The sequence below is a fragment of the Panicum hallii genome, chromosome 2 (genome assembly GCF_002211085.1).
Source record: "Panicum hallii strain FIL2 chromosome 2, PHallii_v3.1, whole genome shotgun sequence".
NCBI lineage: Eukaryota > Viridiplantae > Streptophyta > Magnoliopsida > Poales > Poaceae > Panicum > Panicum hallii.
Window position 1 is genome coordinate 46603194 of NC_038043.1, and position 22152 is coordinate 46625345.

At 43.0% G+C, this 22152-nt stretch overlaps 3 protein-coding genes and 1 long non-coding RNA gene across 13 annotated transcripts; 3 read left to right on the top strand and 1 right to left on the bottom strand.

The window, feature by feature from the left end:
• Nucleotides 1-1479: 1479 nt before the first annotated feature.
• Nucleotides 1480-6826, top strand: LOC112882423. 9 transcript variants are annotated; one of them, XM_025947486.1, is made up of 15 exons: nucleotides 1481-1856; nucleotides 2418-2545; nucleotides 2631-2702; nucleotides 2776-2889; nucleotides 3527-3595; nucleotides 3682-3738; nucleotides 4286-4339; nucleotides 4420-4482; nucleotides 4585-4647; nucleotides 4928-5092; nucleotides 5201-5356; nucleotides 5893-5973; nucleotides 6071-6136; nucleotides 6250-6390; nucleotides 6516-6826. In XM_025947486.1, exons 1-14 carry the CDS (start codon nucleotides 1646-1648, stop codon nucleotides 6283-6285), a joined length of 1335 nt encoding a protein of 444 aa, XP_025803271.1. In that variant the 5' UTR covers nucleotides 1481-1645; the 3' UTR covers nucleotides 6286-6390; nucleotides 6516-6826. The 9 variants fall into 9 exon arrangements, with proteins under 9 accessions (XP_025803273.1, XP_025803271.1, XP_025803270.1 ...); XM_025947485.1 differs by having other exon boundaries at nucleotides 6529-6826; XM_025947487.1 differs by having other exon boundaries at nucleotides 6585-6826.
• Nucleotides 6827-7158: 332 nt separating this feature from the next.
• On the bottom strand, nucleotides 7159-10675 carry LOC112882425 (NAC domain-containing protein 92-like). Of its 2 annotated transcripts, XR_003226664.1 has the most exons (4): nucleotides 10201-10675; nucleotides 8263-8543; nucleotides 7436-8150; nucleotides 7159-7324 (listed from the first exon to the last, which is right to left on the bottom strand). XR_003226664.1 is itself a non-coding variant. In XM_025947491.1 (3 exons), exons 1-3 carry the CDS (start codon nucleotides 10406-10408, stop codon nucleotides 7533-7535), a joined length of 1107 nt encoding a protein of 368 aa, XP_025803276.1. In that variant the 5' UTR covers nucleotides 10409-10675; the 3' UTR covers nucleotides 7175-7532. The 2 variants fall into 2 exon arrangements, 1 of the variants encoding a protein (XP_025803276.1); XM_025947491.1 differs by having other exon boundaries at nucleotides 7175-8150.
• A 2856-nt stretch (nucleotides 10676-13531) lies between these two features.
• LOC112882427 lies at nucleotides 13532-19159 on the top strand. The gene is made up of 3 exons (XR_003226665.1): nucleotides 13532-14658; nucleotides 14777-16142; nucleotides 18825-19159. It is a non-coding gene; the product is annotated as an uncharacterized LOC112882427 (long non-coding RNA).
• Nucleotides 19160-19643: 484 nt separating this feature from the next.
• Nucleotides 19644-21351, top strand: LOC112882426 (30S ribosomal protein S16-2, chloroplastic/mitochondrial-like). The gene is made up of 3 exons (XM_025947492.1): nucleotides 19644-19969; nucleotides 20240-20285; nucleotides 20876-21351. The coding sequence occupies exons 1-3, from the start codon at nucleotides 19837-19839 to the stop codon at nucleotides 21111-21113; spliced, it is 417 nt and encodes a 138-aa protein (XP_025803277.1). The 5' UTR covers nucleotides 19644-19836; the 3' UTR covers nucleotides 21114-21351.
• The last annotated feature ends 801 nt before the right edge of the window (nucleotides 21352-22152 follow it).

Here is a 22152-nt window from a genome sequence, read left to right on the forward strand (position 1 = left end):
TGAGACTGTCAAACAGAAAATGAAGGCTAAGCATACAAGGCTTTCATGTCTAGTTCAACTCATATTATGAAAATACTGCCCTAAAAATCAATTAAATTTGCCCATTAGCAGTCAGCAATAATTACTAAATGTCAAATGCCGAAGACATAACTGTACGACTACCTACATAATCTATTTGATCAATGAAAAATATGTTGAGATCAGTGGCAGACAAAGAGAAGTGTAATCTATCCCCTTAGCAAAAGGGACCTGGAGGAAGGTCGTCTCCTACATGCCAAAAACAAAAATCCTTACAGAAAAAAAATGCATTCTGCCTCTCCCATATCAGTGACCTAAAACAAAGTTCAAATGTCCAAATTATTTGTTGAACCTACGCCTGGCAGTCCAAGAAGCAGCTTCCTTTGCAACTAAAACATATGGTGGTTTCTGCATTGTGCACTACAGTACAAAACTGATCAATGAACTGAGAATGTTGGGGCAGCATATCTCTTGTAAATCTAGGAAATTTAGAAATTGAGCAAATTCGAGGAAATAAAATTACACTTGTGACAGGCATGCACACCCACATCAACAAATGAAAGACCCAGGACAGTAGACAGCTACAAGGGATGGCACAGAAAGTTATCCTAGTCACAAGTCCAAGAAGATATCACATAAACACGCAAAGACTTGATAAAGATTGATCACTATGACAAACTGGAAGAACATCAACTGAACTGCTGAGCAACAAGTAACAGCTGCAGAGACCGAGCAGAGCTAACCAGCCTATCGACCAACCACAAATAACGACTAGAGACTTATCCTGGGCACAAATCCACACAAGTGACCACGCAATCCGATCAAGGTTCCATTTCCATTATGGTCTGGGACGAGGAGAGCATCAGTATGGGTCTCTGGGGAATCAAACAACCACACTTATCTAGAAAGCTGAATCAAAATCGAACACTGCCGCAGGTTGCAAGAACTGAGCGGGTACCTGGGAGGGGGAAGCGGCTCCCTTCCCTGGAGCCTCACACCGGTCTGCGAGGGAGACGGCGTCGGCGAGGGACGAGCGGATGAGCGGTGGCCGCCGAGTCCGGGTAGAGGAGGTGGAAAAGAGGAAGTGCAGACATTGACGGGTCCGCTTTAGGCTAGCTGCCGCTGTCGTCTCCTCGTGTACTACCTTCCTGGGAGCGCGTGCCGTCTCCTCCTCGTCGTCGTCGTCATCAACCGTCACGGACAAAACATGCTGCGGTAGCGCCGGCCCGTTACCGGCCCATCTTTTGCGTGGGCCGTAGTGCACGGGCCACGACCTAGGCAGCCAACTCGGACGGGTCCACCGAGCAGTAACGCGTAACAGCACGACGACCGTCACGGTGCACGACGGCCGGCCTCCACGTGCCGCCCACCTCGTCGTCCCCTCCGCGGCCAGCCAGGCAGCCAGGGCCGAGGCAGCCGCGCCCACGTGCGTCCTCTTGGACGGAGCAGCGGCCCGCGGGACGTGTGGCTTGAGCACGGGGACGGAGGGGGCGCGACTCTGACTAGTAGAAGTAGGCGAGCTACCGGCACGCCGCCCTGTCTCCCTCCCTCCTTCCCTTCGCAGTAGTCTCCCACTACTCGTCATCTCGGCGCCGAGCGACCGAGCGAGAGAGAGCGTGGAATCTCAATGACCATGCGGATCACGAGGCGGCTCTTGCTTGCAGCGGCGGCGGCGGCGCTGCTGCTGCTGCTCGTCGCGGGGCCGGCGGCGGCGCAGGACGCGGCGGTGGAGGGCGTGGCGCCGCCGGCGGAGGAGCTCGCCGCGAACGCGAGGGCCAAGGAGGCGGCGGTGCTGTCCGCGGAGCTGGTCCAGCTCCGGGCGAAGATCTCCGCGTTAGGTGCGTGCACGTTTACCTGATGGGGCTGGTTCCGTTCGGTGCTGCTGCGGGTGCTGCTGCATCGTTGGGGGTCTGCTGGGTTCGATGGGGTTTAGTTGACTCGCTAGGGTTTAGGTGGCGATTCGATACGTTGTGACGGAACGGCGCAATGCGAGATTGGGTGAGTATGGTGGGGGGAGGGATTTGGTGAGAACCCGATGGATTGGCTGCTGTTGTTTCACTGGATTTATGTTTTAGCTTGGGGCAATTTCAAATGGTTTAACGAGGCCAGGTTTATCTGGGAAATGTCTCCGTTGAAACCTTGCAACTGAGAGCAAAAGGCTTCTCATCGTCCCCTACATTCCCCTTGCAAGTTAGAGCGCAGCAATGCTGCTCAAACCAATTTCTCGTGTTTTGGAAGGTACAGTTTCAGCTTTGGTTTGCGAGCAAAGCAATTTGGGTAAGATAGCCTGTGTAGCTGAGTGCAAGTTGTACCAACTTATAATCATGACAGAATACTGCTTGATTCTTCCTGAAATTTTGAATAAATTAGAAACCAGTCTGATTGTTTTCATTCTGCAGAGTCACGCATTGCTGACCAGACCCTGGAGTTAAAGACCAAGGACGATGCAATTGAAACACTGGATATGATTGTCAAGGAGAAGTCGCAGCACATAACTACTATGCAGAATCAAGCAGCTTCCCTCCAGGTGATTTAGCGTCAAGGAATATGTTGTTGAAGCATTGCTTTATATCTTATTGAAGTAGCTATATCATTAGCTTCTGCCTATACAGGTGAAGGGATCTTTAGCTGCAGAGGAGCAAGCAAGCAAGGTCAATGCACGAGTTATTGAGCTCGAGAAGCAGGTAGCGGGCTTGCAGAATTCCATGAACTATTAGTGTGATGTAATATTGTGGTTGCTGATCTAACTTCTTCTAGATTGAGAAGCTCAAGAAGGATATTACAGCACAAAAAAGCAAAAAGGCAGCCCTGGAGGCTAGGGCCGGCGATGCAGATAAGAAGGTGCTAGAGCTGAATATGAAGCTGGAGAAAGTAAGTGTGCAGCTGTGGTTGTGGAGTTGTCTTCTTTGCTACTACTTTTCTTTACTTCACTAAAACATCGGGATTAGTTTGCATTATTTAGGGGTCATGATGGATTTCCTATGGTTAAGCAGCAAGTATGCTTTGTTTGCTAGGCCTAGTCCTATCTTTTTCCATGTGATTGGTAGATTTAAAAAATTTTCCTTTTTTTTCTTCTCTGCCTATGATAATTTAAGTGAATATGTAACTATATGACACAAGAGTCATGAAAAATTTGAGGTTGAATTTCTGTATCACAATTTGGTCACTGATAGAAGAGGTTTGAGTAGTTGTCACTTGTCATTGTTCCAAGGCATGACAGAGTATACCTCATGTTATGCATTTTCTTATTTACATAAGTATAGATGAGGCTCATGTCTTGTTGAGTTACCTCTAGTTTTAAAGCCAAAGGAAAGTTGAGGTTAATGCCTGTTGAGACATAGGCTAGATTATCAGATCCTGTATGCTTTCTTCCTTTTATTTTCTCACCAGCTACAGTTCTTTGAAAATAGGGTTAGACCCTCAGAAAGAAAAGAAAAGGGCTTTAGTACAATTTTGATATTATGCAAGCACTGTCCTAGTGTCCTTACTTCTATACTTTTCTTAATAGCTCCAGAGGACAAGCGATGATCAAAAGCGCAGGATTCAGAAGATTGAACATGCTCTTAAAGTTGCTGAGGTTTGTAGGATATGTGACTACTGTGATGCTTTGTTCCTATGTAGCATGTTTGCATTCTCTTCAACCTTTGTTCCTCACGTTTCTAGGAGGAACTGATGAAAGTGCAGCTGGAAACAACAACAAAAGCAAAAAAGCTGAGAGAGGTAATATATGTGTATTACTGCAATTGCTATCCTATTATGGTTTGTCAAGTTGATGTAAATTCATTATAATATTGTTGGTAAAACTATTTGCTTCACATCTTGGTGTAGTGTAGCAATGATTTTTTAACAACACAATTCAAATGCCTCATAGTCTGTAACCTCGGCTGGTCTAATTGTGATGAAGTTGCACATGATAACTTGTTCTGAATCTGATATTCTATGAGTGCTTGTCAGGTTGTCGTAAATTCGTTATAAAGTTTGATAAAACTATCTGCTTCACATCTTGGTGCCGTGTTTCAATGACCTTTCTAAGTACACAATTCAACTGCAACTTAATTTTCCAGCTGACTCTAATTGTGAGGATGGTGAATAGAATAACAAACTCTCTTCTTGCTAAAACCTTAGCACATTCTGGTACCTGGGCATGTAGTTGTTATCAGGAACTTCTTGTTCATTGAGAAGGTTTCCATAAGCTACTGCGTACGATACTCTTTGATGTTTCATGCTTTGAACGTTACCCTTTTTTCTTGGTCATTTTCTTTGGCAGGTTCATGGAGCCTGGTTGCCATCTTGGTTGGTGACACATGCAGCCCGCTCTATGGTATAAGTGGGCCTAACGACTATTCATCCTCATCCTCTCTGTTTACTTTTTCTTACCACATTGGTTGTGTTACTATGCAGGAGGTGGTATCGAATCACTGGAACGAACATGGGAAACCTGCCTTTGACAGCTTATTGCAGAAGGTGCTGTGTATCTTCCTAGTTATTTTTATTTAAGGATGAAAATGCTGATTTAAATTGATTCTTTATCTGTCCATTTGTACCCTGTGAAATAAACAACGGCAGGCCTCAGAAAAATCAGCACAGGCAAAGAAATGGGCCGAGCCCCATCTGGAAACTGCTAAGACGGTAATATTCCTACATATTCCTGGATCTGTAGTTTCCGAAGTATATAGGAGCAGGTGTATTTGAAGCATTAAATGTGAATCATATCCTTGTGCATTTGTAGCAATTCCTGACATGTATCATGCTGTGAATCTGTAATTGAAGAAATTTGTTGGTTCATAAAGTGAATTTGAAATGTTAATACTACAGTATAGCGTGATATCTTGTAATATATTGTCGTAACATTTCTAATTTTTGGATATCGATTCTTCTTATACTAACAATGACATTTCCCTTATTGAAGAAATGGATGCCTGTTGCTAAAGAAAAATGGGCTACCTTGAAGAAAAATGCGGAGCCTTATGTCCAAATGGTCTCAGAGAAATCAGTGGAGGTTTATCAAACATCAAGTGACTTTATGAGGCCTCATCTTGTAAATGCACATCAAGTTGCTGATCCCTACTTCCAGGTGCATCTCCAGCATTTAAGAATTCACAGTTCTGTCTGTGCCACAGTTTTTCACCAGGAAACCCAGCAAAGTCATCGATATATAATCATTTGGTCCTATGTTTTTCAGGAAGCCAAGAAATTATCCAAACCCTATATCGATCAAATTGCTACAGCCACTAAACCACATGTTGAGAAAATTAGAACTACTCTGAAGCCTTATACTAAAAGAGCACACCATGTATATGGACAATTTCTTGAGACGGCTACTACATATCATCAGCAGGTATTTGTTATTTCCTTTTCTCCCTCCACCGTAATCCAGATTTTCAGTCCCAAATATATTCAAGTGCTATCCATATTCTCATGCCTGTAGTTCTTATCTGTCTATGTTCATTGCTTTGGAATTTTAAAAGTCTTGGCTGGATTTCTACCATAGTTTTTAGTTGATCCTACTTCTTATGTTCTTTCATATTCACCCAGCAATATTTCATGTAGCTTCCGATGTATTTTCTCTGCTGAAAAAACTTAACATTGAGGTCTAGTGTTTTTCTTTTTTCCTTTTGGTATGTGTGAAGACTGCTGATATAAATTGGTCACTGAGGTCTTTCTCCTTTTCTTTCTGTTAGTAAATATCTCAAAATACCTCCTACTGCTAAATTGCATTATATTTCCCCATTCAGTATGATGGGTCAATGCCAATAAATTTAATTAATCTTTTTATTTGCCTAAACAGTTTGCATTTAATAGTAGTATAATCAAATGTTATTTTTTTCAAGATCTACGACCATAGATAAGAATCTCAGCCATTTCCTTTTCCAGGCTCAGGCAACTGTCTCGGATTACCTTCACCAACATGAATTTACAAAACAATTTGTGACTGATGAGTTGGTGTGGTATCTGGTAGGCACCAATTGACCATCAAATAAAACCCTCTTTTTTCTTTTTTTATTGTACTTTACTGTTTTGAAGGGGCTTACTGTATTATCTCTCTTTACAGGCTGCTGCTTTGTTGGTTATGCCCATTTTTGTTTTATACACACTCCTAGTTGACGCATTCTGGTCTGTGTTTTCTTTTCTAAGAATTGAGCTAGTTTTATTTGCTTTCTTATGATGGCATGGCGTTACACGAATTGACTTTATTTGCCACTTGATTTTGGTCTTTTTATTTGCATATAGTACCAAGAAGCAGAAGAAAACCCCACCGAGCAGTAATGCCAACCATGGGCATCGGAGACATAAGCGCCGGCATGCTGACAAATAGATCGTAGATAAACACTTCAGGCTTGTCTATGGTGTGCCACATTGTAATGGAAGAAGGTGCAGCTATTGCCTATTGGTTTCTTCTAATACGGATCCATTTTCTTTGCTGGCTTTAAACACTTTGGTTGTTTCAAATATTGTTTGGATTTTCAGCCATTTTGACAGATTTTTTTAAAAAAAAGTTGTACCATGCAGATCATGAAGTTTGGCCATGTTACCTTTCAGGCTTTCACTGATGAGTTCGTTGTCAGGCATACACACTACATGGTGATCTGGTGTCATCGCTGAACCTTGCTGTGTATCCAAGAGTTGCAATACACACAAGAACTATATTTCTGCCCCCAATGTGTGGGCAGAGTTGTAGGTGCGGTTTGTATTTCATCACTGATTAGGGATTGCGACCTTAAATCTATGGGTGTTCATTTCATTGTTTATTTGTTGTAGCCTTGTGCATGTGTTTGAGCTTTGTGTCTACTCGTCCTTTGTTGCGTCTCACAGTTGTTGTTGGTCATTTGTCGCTGTAGCTTTTGGTGCAGCTAAAACTTCGTGCTCCGCCTTGCTGCAGCACATTTCTGAATCTGTCACGATTCTAGCCAGTGTTCTCTGTATAATCGTCGAGCACATTTGATAGATTTGTGTGAAGTTATGCGTAAGCCCCCTATCTTCTTCCTACCTGCTTGATGTTTCTCCAAATCGAGTTCATGGGCATATCCCGTATTCCCGTGTGGTAGGCTTCCGCTGTCTTCTCTTCGTCGAGGAGAAAACCGGCCACCCTCAGGCCTGTTTCGTGATGACCATTCCCGAGCGATGCATCACGTAACCACGTTTCAAAATTCCACGGTTAGGTTTGAAGAAACATGCACATTGAACATGAACACATCACACGCACGGGTACACCTCAGTCTCGCCCTATATGAATGAGCTCACTACCAAGCCTGATTGTTTTGGGGGGCACATGCTACCAGCGTCAAGCAACCTATCCTCCGATTTCCTGCAAGCCAAGACAACAAACAAACCCCTAAACAACATTACACCACAGCAAAACCAAAAGAAGATAGATAACTTCAGCTACTCATACAACGACGAAGGATCACTAGATCACCTCAAATCTTGTCTTCCTACATGTATGATAAGACCAACAATTTTGCTTGCCACTTTGGCACTGGCGCACTGCAAGCGCACGGTGGGATCCACAGCTACTACACCTGGTACCCGGCAGGCCAGTACCTCTCCACCAGCTGCTCCACGTCCAAGCTCTGGTACCGCGCCCCGGCCGCGTCCGCGCCGAACCCTGCGTCCGCGCCGGGCGCGATCACGCACCCGCCGAGCCCCGCCGGCGCCATCTGCTGGTGGTGATCGCCTGCCATCACCTGATGATGGCTACCCGCGGCGCCGGCACCGCTCGGCGCGATCTGGTGGCTCATCGCCATCGACATCGCGTGGAGCGGCGGCGGCGGCGGGGACGGCATGGCCGGGGAGGCGCCGAGGTTGAGGCTGAGGCCGCCGGAGAGCGTGAACGGCGGCGCCACGGCGGTGGGGTTGATGTACGCCGCCGCCGTCCCGGGGTGCGGCTGGATGTGCGGGTGCAGCCCCGGCGTGCCGCGGGCGAAGCGCGCGAGCTCGGCCAGGTCGGCCGGAGTCATGTACGGGTGGTGGGGCCCGCGCGCGAAGGGGTCGTGCTGGAGCAGCGTGGGCAGGAGGGGCGGCACCATGTCCAGCGTGTACGGGTGGTGGTGCGACCGCGAGTGCGCGTTGTTGGACGGGTACTTCTTGACGCCGGCGCTCTTGGCGAAGACCCGGCACACCACCCACTCGTCCTGTGTCATACAAATAACCAAAAAAACATTTCAATTTCTCTACGACGATCGTAAGTTTCCACTGAATATAACTATGTGAAATATGAAAATGCAACAAATTTGAAAGTTATACCTTGTTAGATTTGGGGGCTGATTTTGAGTGCAGGCGATACTCATGCATGACCCAGTTGGTCTTCTCACCCCGAGGAGCCCTTCCTTTGTAGAACACCAGGGTTTTCTTCATCCCTACTAGCTCTGGCGTGGCTGGTAGTTGCCCAGTGTAGATCTCTTTATCCTTGCCTGTTGTCTTCCAGTAACCAGCATTAGTTGCGCGATTTGTTCGCACACCGGTTGGGTACTTTCTGTCCCTTAGGCTGAAGAAATACCACTCCTTTTCACCGAGCTTCGCTTTTTCTGGTACAGATTGTTAGATATTCACAAACTGTTAGTACTTTGATTTTCATCGTGCAAACTCTCTTAAGCTAACTCTACATGCATGATACAACCAGCACTAAAAAAAATTTGGTTCTTGCGAGTCGTTGGTTCCAAATTTCATATTGCTCTCTCATAGGTTACAGTTAATCATATGGTCTCAGAAAAATGCAATTTCGAACGCAACATTTAATTGTTTTATATATTGATAATAGTCCACCATAATTATATTGTCATAAATAATATACTCACAGAAACCTTCATGTTTCCAATCTACATAATTACTACATAGTTATAAGAGTTGCAAAACTTTGGTCTGAGCAGTTCTTACTCTGTTCGGTGATCAAGAAAGCATATGCATGTCCAGAAAACAACATGTATTGTTATCCCAGAGAGTAATATATCATGGTACCCAACTTATTTTTCTCACCATTCTTCTGGATTTTAATATTTCCGAATGAATATTTATGAGTATATATATATATATATGGATCTAGAACATAGATATTTATTTGATGTGTTAATGTTTGCAATGTAGCTCTGCCTCTCAAAAGAATATGCTCCATCCACTCCCAAAAGATTGCCATTTTGTATCATATGCAATCAACCCGATTTTTTTTTAAAAACGACTTTGACCATTTTAATATAATAATGAAAACAATTTCTAAAATCTTGCTACACTGTGCATATAGTTTTTTACTGATATTAGTGACATAGTAGTGCGTTATTGGCGTGCCGATGTTTTAGCACACTGTTGTGACCGGAGGGAGCACATGTTATTAACTACACGAAGATAATTGGTATAATCACATATAATGACAAGTGCATATGTACAACAAAGATGTAGAACAGCCAATTCAAATCACAAAGATATATAATGGAATATATACATCCAGTTGTTCACCAGTAGTACTATCTAATTAGGTGCATATAGTTGTAAGAGAGGACTAGTAAAATTGAGTTTTAAAAAATAGCCGTGCCTTTGAGAACTAACATAACTGCTAAGACACCATGGCAACTATATATAAATTTTCGTATCCCTCTTTAGATGAAGAAGAGATGACGGATGTACTCGATCATATGCAAACTACACACACGAACACAAAAACAAGGAAAAAGAAAAAGAGGAGATGAATATATAAGGACGACGGAGTAGTCATCAATAATATAAAATGTAAGGAATAGAGAAACCTTTGAGACCTAATGACCCATTCATATTTGAAGACGTAGTAGTTTGAGGCTTTTTCTAGCTTTTGAAAACATGCACCAAACACATGACAATTAGACAACTCCTCTGATAGGTAAGATAGATGCTTGGAAATTAACCATCATGCCCGCATCTACACGTACCTAGATGTTCTATCTATGTATCAAGAGATGCAAAAAGTCAACAATATCATGGAAATATATATGTGATGCTTGAATTTATGCGTAGATAAATATGTGGTTGCATAAAAAGATAATTATCCTTAAAAAAGAGGTAAAAATATATAGTTAGATTGGTATAAAGACACGCATGTTATTGTTAAGAGAAAAAAAGCATATGTAGCTTCTGATGATCAATTCATGGAGTTTATCTTGTCATGGGCATGCATGCATGTGCGTGTATATACAGTTCAATATATTCATTTCTCCTTACCCGGGAGATCCCACGGCTCGCACTTGTTGAGGTCGACCTCGGCGATGGCCCTCGCCGTGAAGCTGCCGTCGGCGATCTTGTGCCGCAGGTAGTACGTGATGAGCTCCTCGTCCGTCGGGTGGAACCTGAACCCCGGCGGCAAGCTATCCTCCTTCTTCGACCCTCCCCCTGCACCTCCTCCTCCTGCTGCTGCTGCTGAGCCTTCCATACTCAGATCAATCGATAGGTCTCCAACACAACAAGTACAAGTTCAAGAAAAAAAAGCCCTAACCCTAGCCTGCTAAATTGCGCAGAAAGAAACAAAGCTTCCTGGTTTCTTGTTGCGCTCGAATTGAGGAAGACGGCAGGCAACTATAACGGACTCAGGAACGAAATGATTTTGACAAGAAAGGGTTTCATATGCTGCTAGTGCTACTAGGCGACGAGAGGAGGAGGAAGAAGAACGCACTGCACACACGGCAGCTCGCTCGCTCTCTGCTGGTTATTTGGGGTGTTTTTTCACGCAAGAGGGGGGAGATATAGGGGGGCCGCCGTGAGCTCGAAGAAGAGATGTCCTGGAGAAGCTTTTACCAACCGTGGGTCGTGAGCTACAAGCCGGACGTGCGTCGTCGCACGTCTTGTTCCACGCGCTCGCCGCCGTATCTTTCAACCGGGCCGGGTCGTCCTCGTGGCGACAGTGCCAAGGGGTACGGTCGTGCTAGCTAGCCGGAGGCATGCATCAGTCCTACTCCTAGCCATGGCCTGTGTGTCTTTTACTCTCTTCATGGACGCATCCATAGTTCTTGCCAGTTGATTGATTGGGTTATAGATATAGTATAATGATGTAGTATAAACGCTTAATTAGTAACATCGATCGAGCTGTGCCCCATGCCCGCAGCTCAATGCTTAACAACTTTGCATATTATTATTCTAGCTACAGGTGTGCAGCTCGATCAGCTCAGTGTATGCTCAAACTAAACATATCGTTCTGGTATACAAGTGTCAACTGTCAAGTGCCATCACTCAATTAACTCGTACTGGTTTTGACCTCGAAGAAGTTTTAGTTTAGCGAAACAAGCTAGTGCAGGAGAGATCGATATGCAGTTACGCACGTAGCTTATCCTGAACAATATATAATTTTCATAATGGAAGTCAGAACATGCGTATATATTTCGATCGATGGCAACGGAACTGAAGTAGTCTATTCCGTAAAGATACAAGGATCGATCGATCAAGGAACTCTGAAACGCCTGTCGAGGGACGCCGCAACCAAGAGAGCACACAGCAAACTGCATGCTAGCAACGCAACCATCGTACGTCCACACGGGGAAAAAAGAACTCCGCGCGCGCGCGCGCGAGAGAGAGAGGGAGTCAGCTAGCGAACAGGACACGTGCGGGTGGGCCCGGCGCCAGATACGGCCACGTCGGCAGGGCCCCACGCTCCCCTTGACCCGGGGGTAGGGAGGGAGCGGCAGCCGGGCAGGGGCGCCGGGCCTGGGTTCCCTGCGACCCCAACCAACGCGTAGAAAACAATTGCAGCGGCAGCGAACTGTTCAGCACTTAGCTTCACAGCCATCTATCTACGGGCCCAGGATTATTCCTTGCTTTGTTGTTCGTTTTGTTGCTTGCGCTGTGCTTTCCTTCGGTCTTTCTCAATCATCGGCGCAGAAAGGCTGATTGCTCTATGTCTATGTGCGTGGCACAATTGAATTTGGTGGTGAGATTCCGAGAAAGAGTTGGGCCTGTTTGTTTGTAATACAAATCTGAACATTTTTTTCCTTTTTAACACGACCGATTGGTATCTAATAACTTGAAAAGTTCCAGAAACCGAATAATCCCCTCACATTTGAAACAAAAATTATTCAAGTTTCAGTTGAAAAATTGCTCATGGGTGCAGGAAATTAAGCGGCAAGCAACCACAAGTTGAGCAGCTGAAACGTAGGAAACAGAGGATGATGCCAAACTGTGCCATCGGCCTTGTCCACTTGCAAGCCAGTGAGACACTGCCTTGCACTGTGCCAGTCCGTGCTGCTCCAGGTCTTGTGAGTATCAAGACAACGACAGTAGGATGCAGTCTTGACAAACGGGTACAATGTCGGAGGACAACAATTCGTCAGGATGGCCCAAAGCACAGGTTCTTCAGACCTGATGATCCTTGGTCGTCACTCCTCACATGCCACAGCGGTACAGCACCCCCGATCAAATTATTCCCTCAAGAACAGTTCTTCTTTAATATCCCTGCCTAAATCTAGGGTTCTTGTTCATGTTGACCGCCCAAATCGCCCTCTGATCAGTTTGTCATGCTTGCTGGGCACTTTACATTTTCTTTGTGCCAATATGTCTGGGGTACAGACACTGATAGTTGAGCAGAGCTGAATATCTGTACATTGACTAAATCTGCACTGAAAGATACTGGTTTTGGTTTTGTGTGAAGTTTCTGAATTTCTTGTGGCAAGAACAGATAGCTCAAACGATCCGATCATGGAATGCTGAAGTGACCTCTTTCACTTAATGATTTGTGCGTGGTTCTCATGCATGTTGCCGAAACAAAAAATGCACTGATTTGAGAGGAGTTGGTGGTGGTGCCTGCCCCCCTGTGCACCATCATTGATGTTACTGTTTGCTTGCGGTGTAACATCTGAAAAGGGCCACCTGAAAAGTGAGTTGAGGAATTGACAGTTCGAATTCGAAAAGGTTGGTGCTGGTGACTCCGGGGGCATTGTGGTGGTTGATGTTGTTGAAGTGTGACTGACAAGAATAGGTAAAAGTTTTCCTGTGGGTCAAAATCTCTCTTGAATTTGTCACTCTGGGTTTGCTCAATTCCATAAGTTTAGGGTTGGTTTCTTGAGGGTTCAGTCTTTTTTTCCCTCTTGCCATGTCCTGAGCTGTGACCTCACTGTCATCTGAGATCCCCACACAACATGTTGCAACTTGTATCTGCTCGCAGGACCGAAACTATGAGACAGAAGTCAGAGAACGCCATCTGTTTTCAGGAAGGATGAGCCATGTTTCCTGTCCAGTGATCAATGGTACTTCAGTAATTTGTTCCTACGTAATGTACTGCTTGATTATAGGAAAGTCAGCAGCCCAACAAAATAATAATTTTGGAGGTGTACCCTGTGTTCATCTTGCTAGATGAAATCTGCCGTGTAGAAAATCATCGATAAAAATTGCCGGATTCTTCACAAACTGTTTGCTCCTTCTTGTTGATGTTTGTATTTTTCCTTCCTCAGAAATTTTTATTTAGCAGAAAAATCCCTTTTGACCACAGTAACGGCCTCATGGTCACGGGCCACGGCGACACGGCCGCACGCCCGCACCCGAACCTGGTCCAACCCGACCGATTCGCACGCACCTCCTCTGCACCAAACCGCCCCGGCACGGCACCGCACCGCACCGCACCGCGCGTGTCCATGGCCCGAGCGGCGGCGGCGGCTCGTCGGGCTCGCCCGCCGGACGCGGCGTGGGGAGCGAGGCGTAGCGGTGGGCGAGGAGGCGGTCTCCTGCGGAGGCCACTGCAACGCGCCCTGGTAGACTGCAACGGCGGGAGGTGCGGTCTTCTCTGCTACTGTCCGTAGTGGTCAGATTGCGAAGTCTTTAGGGATTTGCGTGGCTTTAGAAAGGGTAGCGCTTAGTGACTTTGATAGGGCTTACAAGCTACTCTGCGTGACTGCATCATGTAAATACTCGTAGATCAGTGAGGGAAGGATTTGTGTAGCAGTAGTGCTCTTAAGGTTAATGTAGGTTCAGCTTTCCAAAATGCACAATTTAATCAATGACGCCCAATTTGCACAAGCGTTACAAGTCAGAAAAAATTGTGCACAAATGTTAGCCTGGTTGAGAAATTCTTCTGAGTATCATCCTGTCACCGCGATGCCATCACTAACAAATTGTCGTTAGCGAAACTCCGCATCTGGCAAACCAACCCTTTGACATTTGTAAGATTGGTTTCAATGAATTGCCCATTACTTGTGAAGCACTTCACCGGCAGAAAGTACATGGAAGCTTTGTGCCGCCATCAATCTTTCCGCAGCCAAAATTTACAATTCTTGGTACGTATGGATATCTTCCTTTGAAATTGCATACCTAAAAGGGGGGCAGGATGTTACAGTTTAGTTGACTGCTTTGTGTGACAGGAATGTCTGGAAACCTGGTTCAAATTATTCATAGCAAAAACCATGATATGATAAGAACGATTAATGAATATATTTCGCATCACTTTGTATAGGTTCTGAAAAAGGAATATAATCACATTCATCTTCAGATTGTTTATAACTCATTGAGGGTTTCAGTATCTTTACCAAGCCATTTGAAACTTACTATAGAGGTGGTTATAGTGCTCTACCTTTTGCCTGAATGTTGGAAGTTAATGGTGGTTGAGTGCAAGAAAAGAAACATAACTAAAACTGTACAGATGGAGGGATATAGAAACAGAACAATTGTCGCTAATGATGAAAACAGGCTCATAACCTGTGAAAGGTAGCTTCTACCTCCCTTATCTAATATATTGTTTCCTGCAAGACTGCTAACAGGTTCCAAACTTCAAAGATCATGTTCACATTGCTGTATCCCATCTTAATCAGTGCTGTCCTTGTAGAATTACATGGGGAACGCGGACATCGCGCTATATTATAGCTGGAAGCTTCATGTTTAATCCTTTTACTTAATCCAACGTGATGCTGTCTTGAAGAAGGAAATTCTCATTTGCGGATGTATGCTGTGGTGTGTCCCAGGTTTAGGGTGCTTTTATGTTTTGTGCGACAGTTTTGGGGTGTAATTGGTGTTTTTGTCCTTGGTGTCTAAAGATGGGTCTGTTGTAACATTTAAACTCGAATCTTTATCTAGTGAAGAAGCAGAGCTCCTGCCATTTGTTTCCAAAGGAAAAGGTTATTCGTTTGTTCTTAAATTTTGACAGGTAGACTTGTAGGTTGAAATTTCTTTTTATTAGTATATATCACTGGAATGTTTTACTACCGAATCTCTTTCACAATGCCTTTTTTTTCCAGTGTGTTTTACTTTAAAAAAATATAGATTACAGTACCAATATATATTACAGTGAATAGTGGTCTTTCACAATGCCATTTTGTAGAATGTGAGCTATTCCAGTAACTAATATAGTTGTATTTTATGCAAAAGAAGACAAAAAGGTGCTCATGTCACTCACCATGATGGAAATTTGAATTTTTGCATGCTGAACTCCTAATTGCTATGAGGTGTCTGATTGATCGATCTATTTCCTATGGCGTCACATAAGCATATAACTTAAATTTATCCAGCTACTCAGCATAGGATTATTCTCTTTGACGTTTTGAACATTACAAATTTCTTGTGCTATACATTTTTTACATGGCTCAATGAATGCAGCAGTCATTATCCAAACCTCCTGGGCATCTGCTTGAAGTATCTGTGGTAAACCAGCAAGCAGCAGCAGCGCATAATTCACTGCACCAATCAGAGAAATGACAATTTTTTTGGACAAAACTTTATGGAATTTAATTTGAGTTGGCTGGAGTGAGAGTAAGTACATTGAACTTGTTGAACCAGCTGAAACCTTGTTACAATAGATGGTTAAATTTTCAGAATTCTGTATTTGAGTTGCTTCAGCATATGCTGTACTTGTGAATTTCTGCAAGTAGGAAAAACTTTGGTATAACACTCCTGCAGAAAAAGAAGAAGATTCAGTTCGGCTGTTTATGGATACTAATTTGGAGTCATCACATGCTAATTACTTAGTTCCAACATCTATTGCTTGCCTTAAACACCAGTGACAGTTGTCAGTTATTTTTTAAAGCTTGCATTTGGTGGTCTAGTAATTGATATGGCAACTAAATGGCTACTCTATCTTCAGCTTGTTGATCACTACTTGCTGATTAGTTGCAGACAGTTGGGTGTTCCAAGGGCAGTAATATGGCTTGTGTAGAAAGTGAGGTACAGACGTACAGCAACCTCCAATTCCTAATCGGGTAAATATCAATCTTTTACTCCTGCTGGTGGTATTATTTTGTCTCATGCACTATTTATTTATTCTAATGTCAACTTAGTAGCTTCCTAACAATTTAATGCTCATGCTAGTCTAACTAAGCGCACAAAAAGATTGGCTTACAAGATTTAGTAAACTTAAGATGAATATGGGCCTTGCTTGATAACAGAATTAGTCCATCTCTGTTCTATCTGCAAGTAGCCACATCTTACATGAAGAAAATTCTTATGCTGCTTAAAAATGCAATAGAAGAAATCAATGTGCTTGGATTTAAGAATCTGTTGCCAGTTTCTGACAAGAGAATGGTTGCAATGTAATAATTCACCGGTGATCCTGGAATGGATTGTGGTTCGAACTTGAATACATGTACACTAGTATGCTACCTTTACAGGGCGCATTCTGGAGTGATCTTATAATTTTTATAAACTATTCCATGTCATGCCTTGAAATTTCGGCTTGGAAAGATGAAATATGGTTGAAATTTTTCCTTGAAAAGATGAAATATCCTTGGAATTTTGTCTGTTGGAGCAGTTTGTATTTAATGGTAATGCTTGTCATGTCGCATGTTCTTAATTTTTGTGTTTATTCTTACAAGTAAAGAACATGTATTAATTTAAAACAAAAACTTCTGTAAGTAAAACAAAGGTAAAATGACAACCAAGGGATTAAATATAGCATACTTAGGTACATGCTAATGAGAAGAAAAGCATCACAGAAGCCTGAGACCTAGCCTTGTGGTAGAGGATCACGCAAACGACTATTGAGTCATTGACAGTGATGCTGAAAGTTTTGTCGTATCTATTTCCAGTGCTGTGTATACACATTTCAGATTGTTGGCACTTCAAAATTGTTAGCACTTTCTCTGTTTCTGTATCATAGCCACCTGTTAAATAAATTTGGAGCAAAATTTTACATACTTAACTATACATGTGTAGATCCTAAAAAAGAAATGTGTTCATCATCTGGACGCAAACATCTGAAACATGTTTCCCATCCATTTGGATGCACAGCAATTGAAAATATGGTTAATTTCTTCAGCATTTGAAAGTAAATTCATACTTTGTGCTGATAGACACATTGTACCTGTGAATGGTTCAAAGGCATCCGAACATTTTGTCAGGATAACCATCTGCACTGCAAAATCTAACTGACTTGTCTATTCTTGCAATCAACAAGTATTTTTGGTATGGCTTGTCTTTTGTATGCCCCCTGATTTGCAGCAGTGATGTGTGGATAAGTTCCAATCTTTAGTGAAAGGTCTTTCTGCGATGAATAGATAAGTTTACTTGTGAAGCACTTCATGATATGAAATTACGCAGTGTCACGTTTGTGTTCACATCATTATTAAACTGGGTGCTATAGACATAGTCGGAGTAAACCGCAAAGTAGGAACGGGCCTTAGTTGTTCTCTTTGAAGTTGAATAGATCAATCGTGCGTCATTGATATGTGAGAGAGATTGACCCGTAACTACTCTTGGTGACTGATTGATCGAAACACGTCATTGGGTTACAGATAAACTTGTAATGTCATTCAACATAAGCGTCCAAACAACGACCAAATCAATGAATCCATTCGCATCAAGGTTGTTTGTAAGAAACTTAGGCACGCAATCGCTTGTTGCCAACATCCTTACTCCATGGTCCAGATTTGTTAGCTAAGCATTCATATATTCAGGGCAGAACTAACTGGCCTATAAAATTGCATATTTCACATTGGCCATCCACTTGGAAAACTGAAATGCGAGTAGCCAGAAGCTAGATTTCTTCTAGATGAATTCACTCCACAAGAGCACCTTCCATTATTAAGATAGGTACCAAGTTTGTTTTCTCTTCATCACTACAAATGCATTTATTTTTACATAATACTTTTATGCTATCTTTCTGCTGCACTTTGCTTTTGGTAAGAATCTGCAGTTGCAATGAAAACAACAATTCACAGCTGACAAGTAGCATTGTCACTTCTACAAATGTTAATACCTTGAACGTAATACCAGAACAAGTGAAATATATATTTGTTAATTAATACTTGTTGGTATAATGCAACCCAAAACTGTTGGGTGGACAGAAGTCAATCATTCCTCTTGTTGTTCAATGCCACACTAACTTTCGGGTAACTATTGAAGCATTCTGGAAGCATGGAAGTTAGGCTCTTAGACAGTTGACATGGATAGTAGGAAAAGGAGGAAAGAGATTACAGTACTTAGTTTATAATTTTCACTTCCTGTTTTAGAATCGTACATATAAGTTGAAAGATGTTTCTTCACAAGCAGCAGAAATATCCAAATGTTTTGGCCTACTTAGGATCAAATTCTGGTCTGCTTTCTTCAAAAAGGTTATCTCATCCCATCTAAAAATATTGATGTATAAGTGTGCATGCACATTTTAAGCAGTTTCTTCAGAATGTCTTTAGTGATTATAGCCTGTTGATATAATCAATTGAAACTTGATGGAATTTCTCAACTATATAGGCATGTGAAGTTATAGATCTTTATCAACACAGCCTTTGCTTCAAAAGCAAATATTCCTCCAGTATTTCTTGTTTTTTGTCAAAAAAATTGGTCCGACTTTGTAGGAAAATTTATGTAACAAAAAGTTTTTTTTGAAGAACAACGCTGAATGTATTTTCCAGTGACTAAATCCATATTTCCTTGATTTCTTCTGACAGGGACCATTTTTTAGTGTGCATGTTTTCCCAGACGGATACAATGCGTCAGCAATGGGATGGAAGACAGCTCTGTGCTCGTGTATAGTTTCCTTGAAGCTAATGCTGGTAGGAGTTTCTAGTTTATTGACAGATAGTTCTTCTCTTAGTTGTTGGTCCCAGCAAGAAATGCATGTCCTTGCTGGTTCTTTCGCTTTTAGGTGTTCGTAGGTAGGAAAAACGTGCACAGCATCATGGATCATTGACACTTGTTAGGGAGAGCAACGCTGATGTCGTTGCCATTTGTTAGAGAACAATGTCAATGCGAACAAGAAAGCATATAATTTTTTGTTCAATAATTCCTGATTCTTATTCTTTCCTTTTCTCCCACTTCTGGATCACTGCATTCATTCTTGGACAAAGTTTAACCTGCATTTCAGCATTTGTGCTTCTGTCTTTTGGGCAGGAAAAGTATGGTACGGCACCAACCAGGGGAAGATTGCTTTGGAGTGGCTGACTGCGCGTGCAGCAAGCCATATATGCTCACTCCAGCCTCCACCAGCCGTTCTGCCTGTGGCATGCTTTCCTTCTATACTCTGAACTGAAAATAACTGCATGAGCAAAGGAAGACTAGTGTGCTTTCGAGATGTTGATATGGTGCATGCATACATGTTATTATCGATGAAGTTAATGTGAGTTTCGCAGATTATTTGTCAATGCAAAAGAATCGTAAATTGTCTGGAAAAAGGAGAGATCTGTGGTCAAATTTGAGTATAGATGGCCCAGAGTATTGGCCTGTAAAACTCTGAACGCTTTCCTCTTTGGCCCAACAACCTTAATCATGTGAACAAATTGAAAGGCCCATATGCAATATGTATAGATCCAGCCCATATTCAAGCCCACTCTGTTAATCTCGCTTGCACACTCTCACCCCCTCCCTTGAACCCTTGCGCCCGCACGACGACCGCAGCGCAGCCGGAGGAGGTGGGAAGAAGGCGGCGCCGGCCCCGGCGACGAATTCAAGGAGGACGAAGCCATGGTGGTCCGGATCCGGCTGGCGCGGTTCGGGTGCCGGAACCGGCCTTTCTACCGCGTGATGGCCGCCGACAGCCGCTCCCCGCGCGACGGCAAGCACCTCGAGGTCCTCGGCTACTACAACCCGCTCCCAGGTTAGGTTACGCTACTGCCCTCCTTCCTCTCTCTAGCGGCATCCCCTCAAATGACTCCCATAAGATTGATTGGTGCGTTCCTTTACCGGCTCAAGAACCGTTTTCTGCAGCTGTTGCTGGCCTGCTTAGTTTTTTTTTTTGACCCAATTGATTGTGCGCGCGTCTTTGTTTAGTAGTGAAATACGATTATATGTGCTTTGAGGATCCTAGTCCTAGCTGTGACTGAATACCTTATTAAAGATGTGTGTTTTTCCTTGTTGCTGTGTGCAGGGCAGGATGGCGGCAAGAGGATGGGTCTGAAATTCGACCGGGTGAAGTACGTTTCACTTGCTCGCGATTTAAGTGTCTTGTTTTATTACTTTGGTGAAGTTTTGGTGTATTGCAGCTATTTCTTCACCTAGTATAGCATAGTCAAAGAAGGGTCTTGATTTGGAAAATCATACATACGGTTTGGTTGGAGGCTAGTTTAGACATTTGATCGTACTGCCATTTTGGTTTCATGCTAAGGTTGAGGTTGTAGGTCATACCATTTTGGATGTTGGGAATATGGGGGAAAATTGTAGAGTTATGTGTGGTCTGTAGCGCTTCACCGTGCTAGTTAATTCACAGTGCCAATCTTTGGAAAGAAGATCTTTTATATGAAACTTTGGAGAAGATTATAGGTAAAGAAATTAAGATATCTGGAAGCTGTGGAATGTGTAAGACGTACTTGGTAGCATAACTAGAGGGATAATACCGCCTACCCTGTATTATTTATTCCCCCCCTTTTTAAGCATTTTGGTGAGAACCAAGATTTCAATCTTTGATTTCTTTTTTTGGTCAAGTTACTTCCAAGATGTATGCTGTGCTGTTTTCCTTTCCTGCTTTGAAGGTCATGTAACAAAGTACTACTATCTTCCGACATAGGTATTGGCTCTCAGTTGGGGCACAACCATCAGATCCGGTTCAGCGTATTCTGTTTCGGGCTGGACTTCTTCCTCCACCTCCATTGCTAGCCATGGCACGTAAGGGTGGGCCCCGTGATAGGCGCCCCATTCATCCAATGACTGGGAAACCCTTGGATCTTGAGGGCGTCACAATAGTTGATGACTCCAATGCACCTGAAGGTGATGCTGAAGAAACTAAAGATGAGGTGGCTTCATAAGTCTTTTGCTTTAGCATATGAAAATGATCCTAAATTTTCTATCTTAGCATATGTAGTGATGCTGCAAGAGAAAACTTGTTTGTTGTTCCTCTGACAAGCCTGAGTACTCGTATGATGTGGCAAACTTTTAGACATGTATTGTTTCATCCATTTTGTTCTACAAAATGACAGTACTGTAGTTTTTCCTCCTAAATGCAATGCCATTCTGTGCATCCTTAGCCCTTATTCTGCTGCACCATTCTGCATTTGCTCAATAAGATTCGCCTCTGGAATGGAATACGTGTGATAAAGTTTGCCTTGATGAATTTTTCATGATCATTTGCTGGATTCTTAAATAGAGACTACTAGCACGCACTGTATATTGTTTATGTTCAAACAAAGATACACGTACTGAGATGATTTGGAAGGTAGGGAAGATGTTTTACACCAACAGTTTCTGCAGAGTGCAGAGCCAACATAAGTTTCCTAGATCCTGTATGATCTATTGTCTGTGTGATCCAATCAGACTGATGCTTCACCTGATCCCGATCACAAAGTTCATGTCTTGGGTATATGGAAATCCAAAATATGCATCTCTGTGGATCCTTGTGTTGACGCTGACGCTTTCTTATGTGATTCCTTCCTTGTAGTTCTTACTGACACAAAGGCATGATCGCCTCCTGAAGCATCTTCTCAGGATTCTTCATAGATTCTATGCCCGTACCTTATGGAAGAATTTAGTGGGTTTAATATATATATGATTTACTATATACCATTTTAAGAAAGCATATACTTAGATTCCAGTAATTATAATTCCTCAATGAGAGAGTTGCTAATAATTCTATTTAGTCTAAGCAAACTGCATCTAACAGGTAGGAAGTTCATTCAGAATCATGGTGCTGCAATACTCTGCCATCTGTAATGCTAACACAGTCCAACTCGAGATCTTGTCTCTGCATCCAATTAAACATAATGTTTCTCTGCATGTCCAGATATAGCACTGACAATTGCATCCTGCCCAAGTTAGAGACAAAAGTTCAGTACTCAGTAATGTTCAGGC

Excerpts from the sequence above, each read along its gene's own strand:
- LOC112882423 (XM_025947482.1), top strand. The coding sequence starts at position 1,646 with ATGACCATGCGGATCACGAGGCGGCTCTTGCTTGCAGCGGCGGCGGCG. Across the intron at positions 1,857-2,417 it reads GGCGAAGATCTCCGCGTTAG|AGTCACGCATTGCTGACCAG; the intron begins GTGCGTGCACGT and ends TTCATTCTGCAG. Across the intron at positions 4,483-4,584 it reads TTGACAGCTTATTGCAGAAG|GCCTCAGAAAAATCAGCACA; the intron begins GTGCTGTGTATC and ends AAACAACGGCAG.
- LOC112882425 (XM_025947491.1), bottom strand. The coding sequence starts at position 10,408 with ATGGAAGGCTCAGCAGCAGCAGCAGGAGGAGGAGGTGCAGGGGGAGGG. Across the intron at positions 8,544-10,200 it reads CGAGCCGTGGGATCTCCCGG|AAAAAGCGAAGCTCGGTGAA; the intron begins GTAAGGAGAAAT and ends AATCTGTACCAG. Across the intron at positions 8,151-8,262 it reads CAGCCCCCAAATCTAACAAG|GACGAGTGGGTGGTGTGCCG; the intron begins GTATAACTTTCA and ends TGTATGACACAG.
- LOC112882426 (XM_025947492.1), top strand. The coding sequence starts at position 19,837 with ATGGTGGTCCGGATCCGGCTGGCGCGGTTCGGGTGCCGGAACCGGCCT. Across the intron at positions 19,970-20,239 it reads CTACTACAACCCGCTCCCAG|GGCAGGATGGCGGCAAGAGG; the intron begins GTTAGGTTACGC and ends TGCTGTGTGCAG. Across the intron at positions 20,286-20,875 it reads CTGAAATTCGACCGGGTGAA|GTATTGGCTCTCAGTTGGGG; the intron begins GTACGTTTCACT and ends CTTCCGACATAG.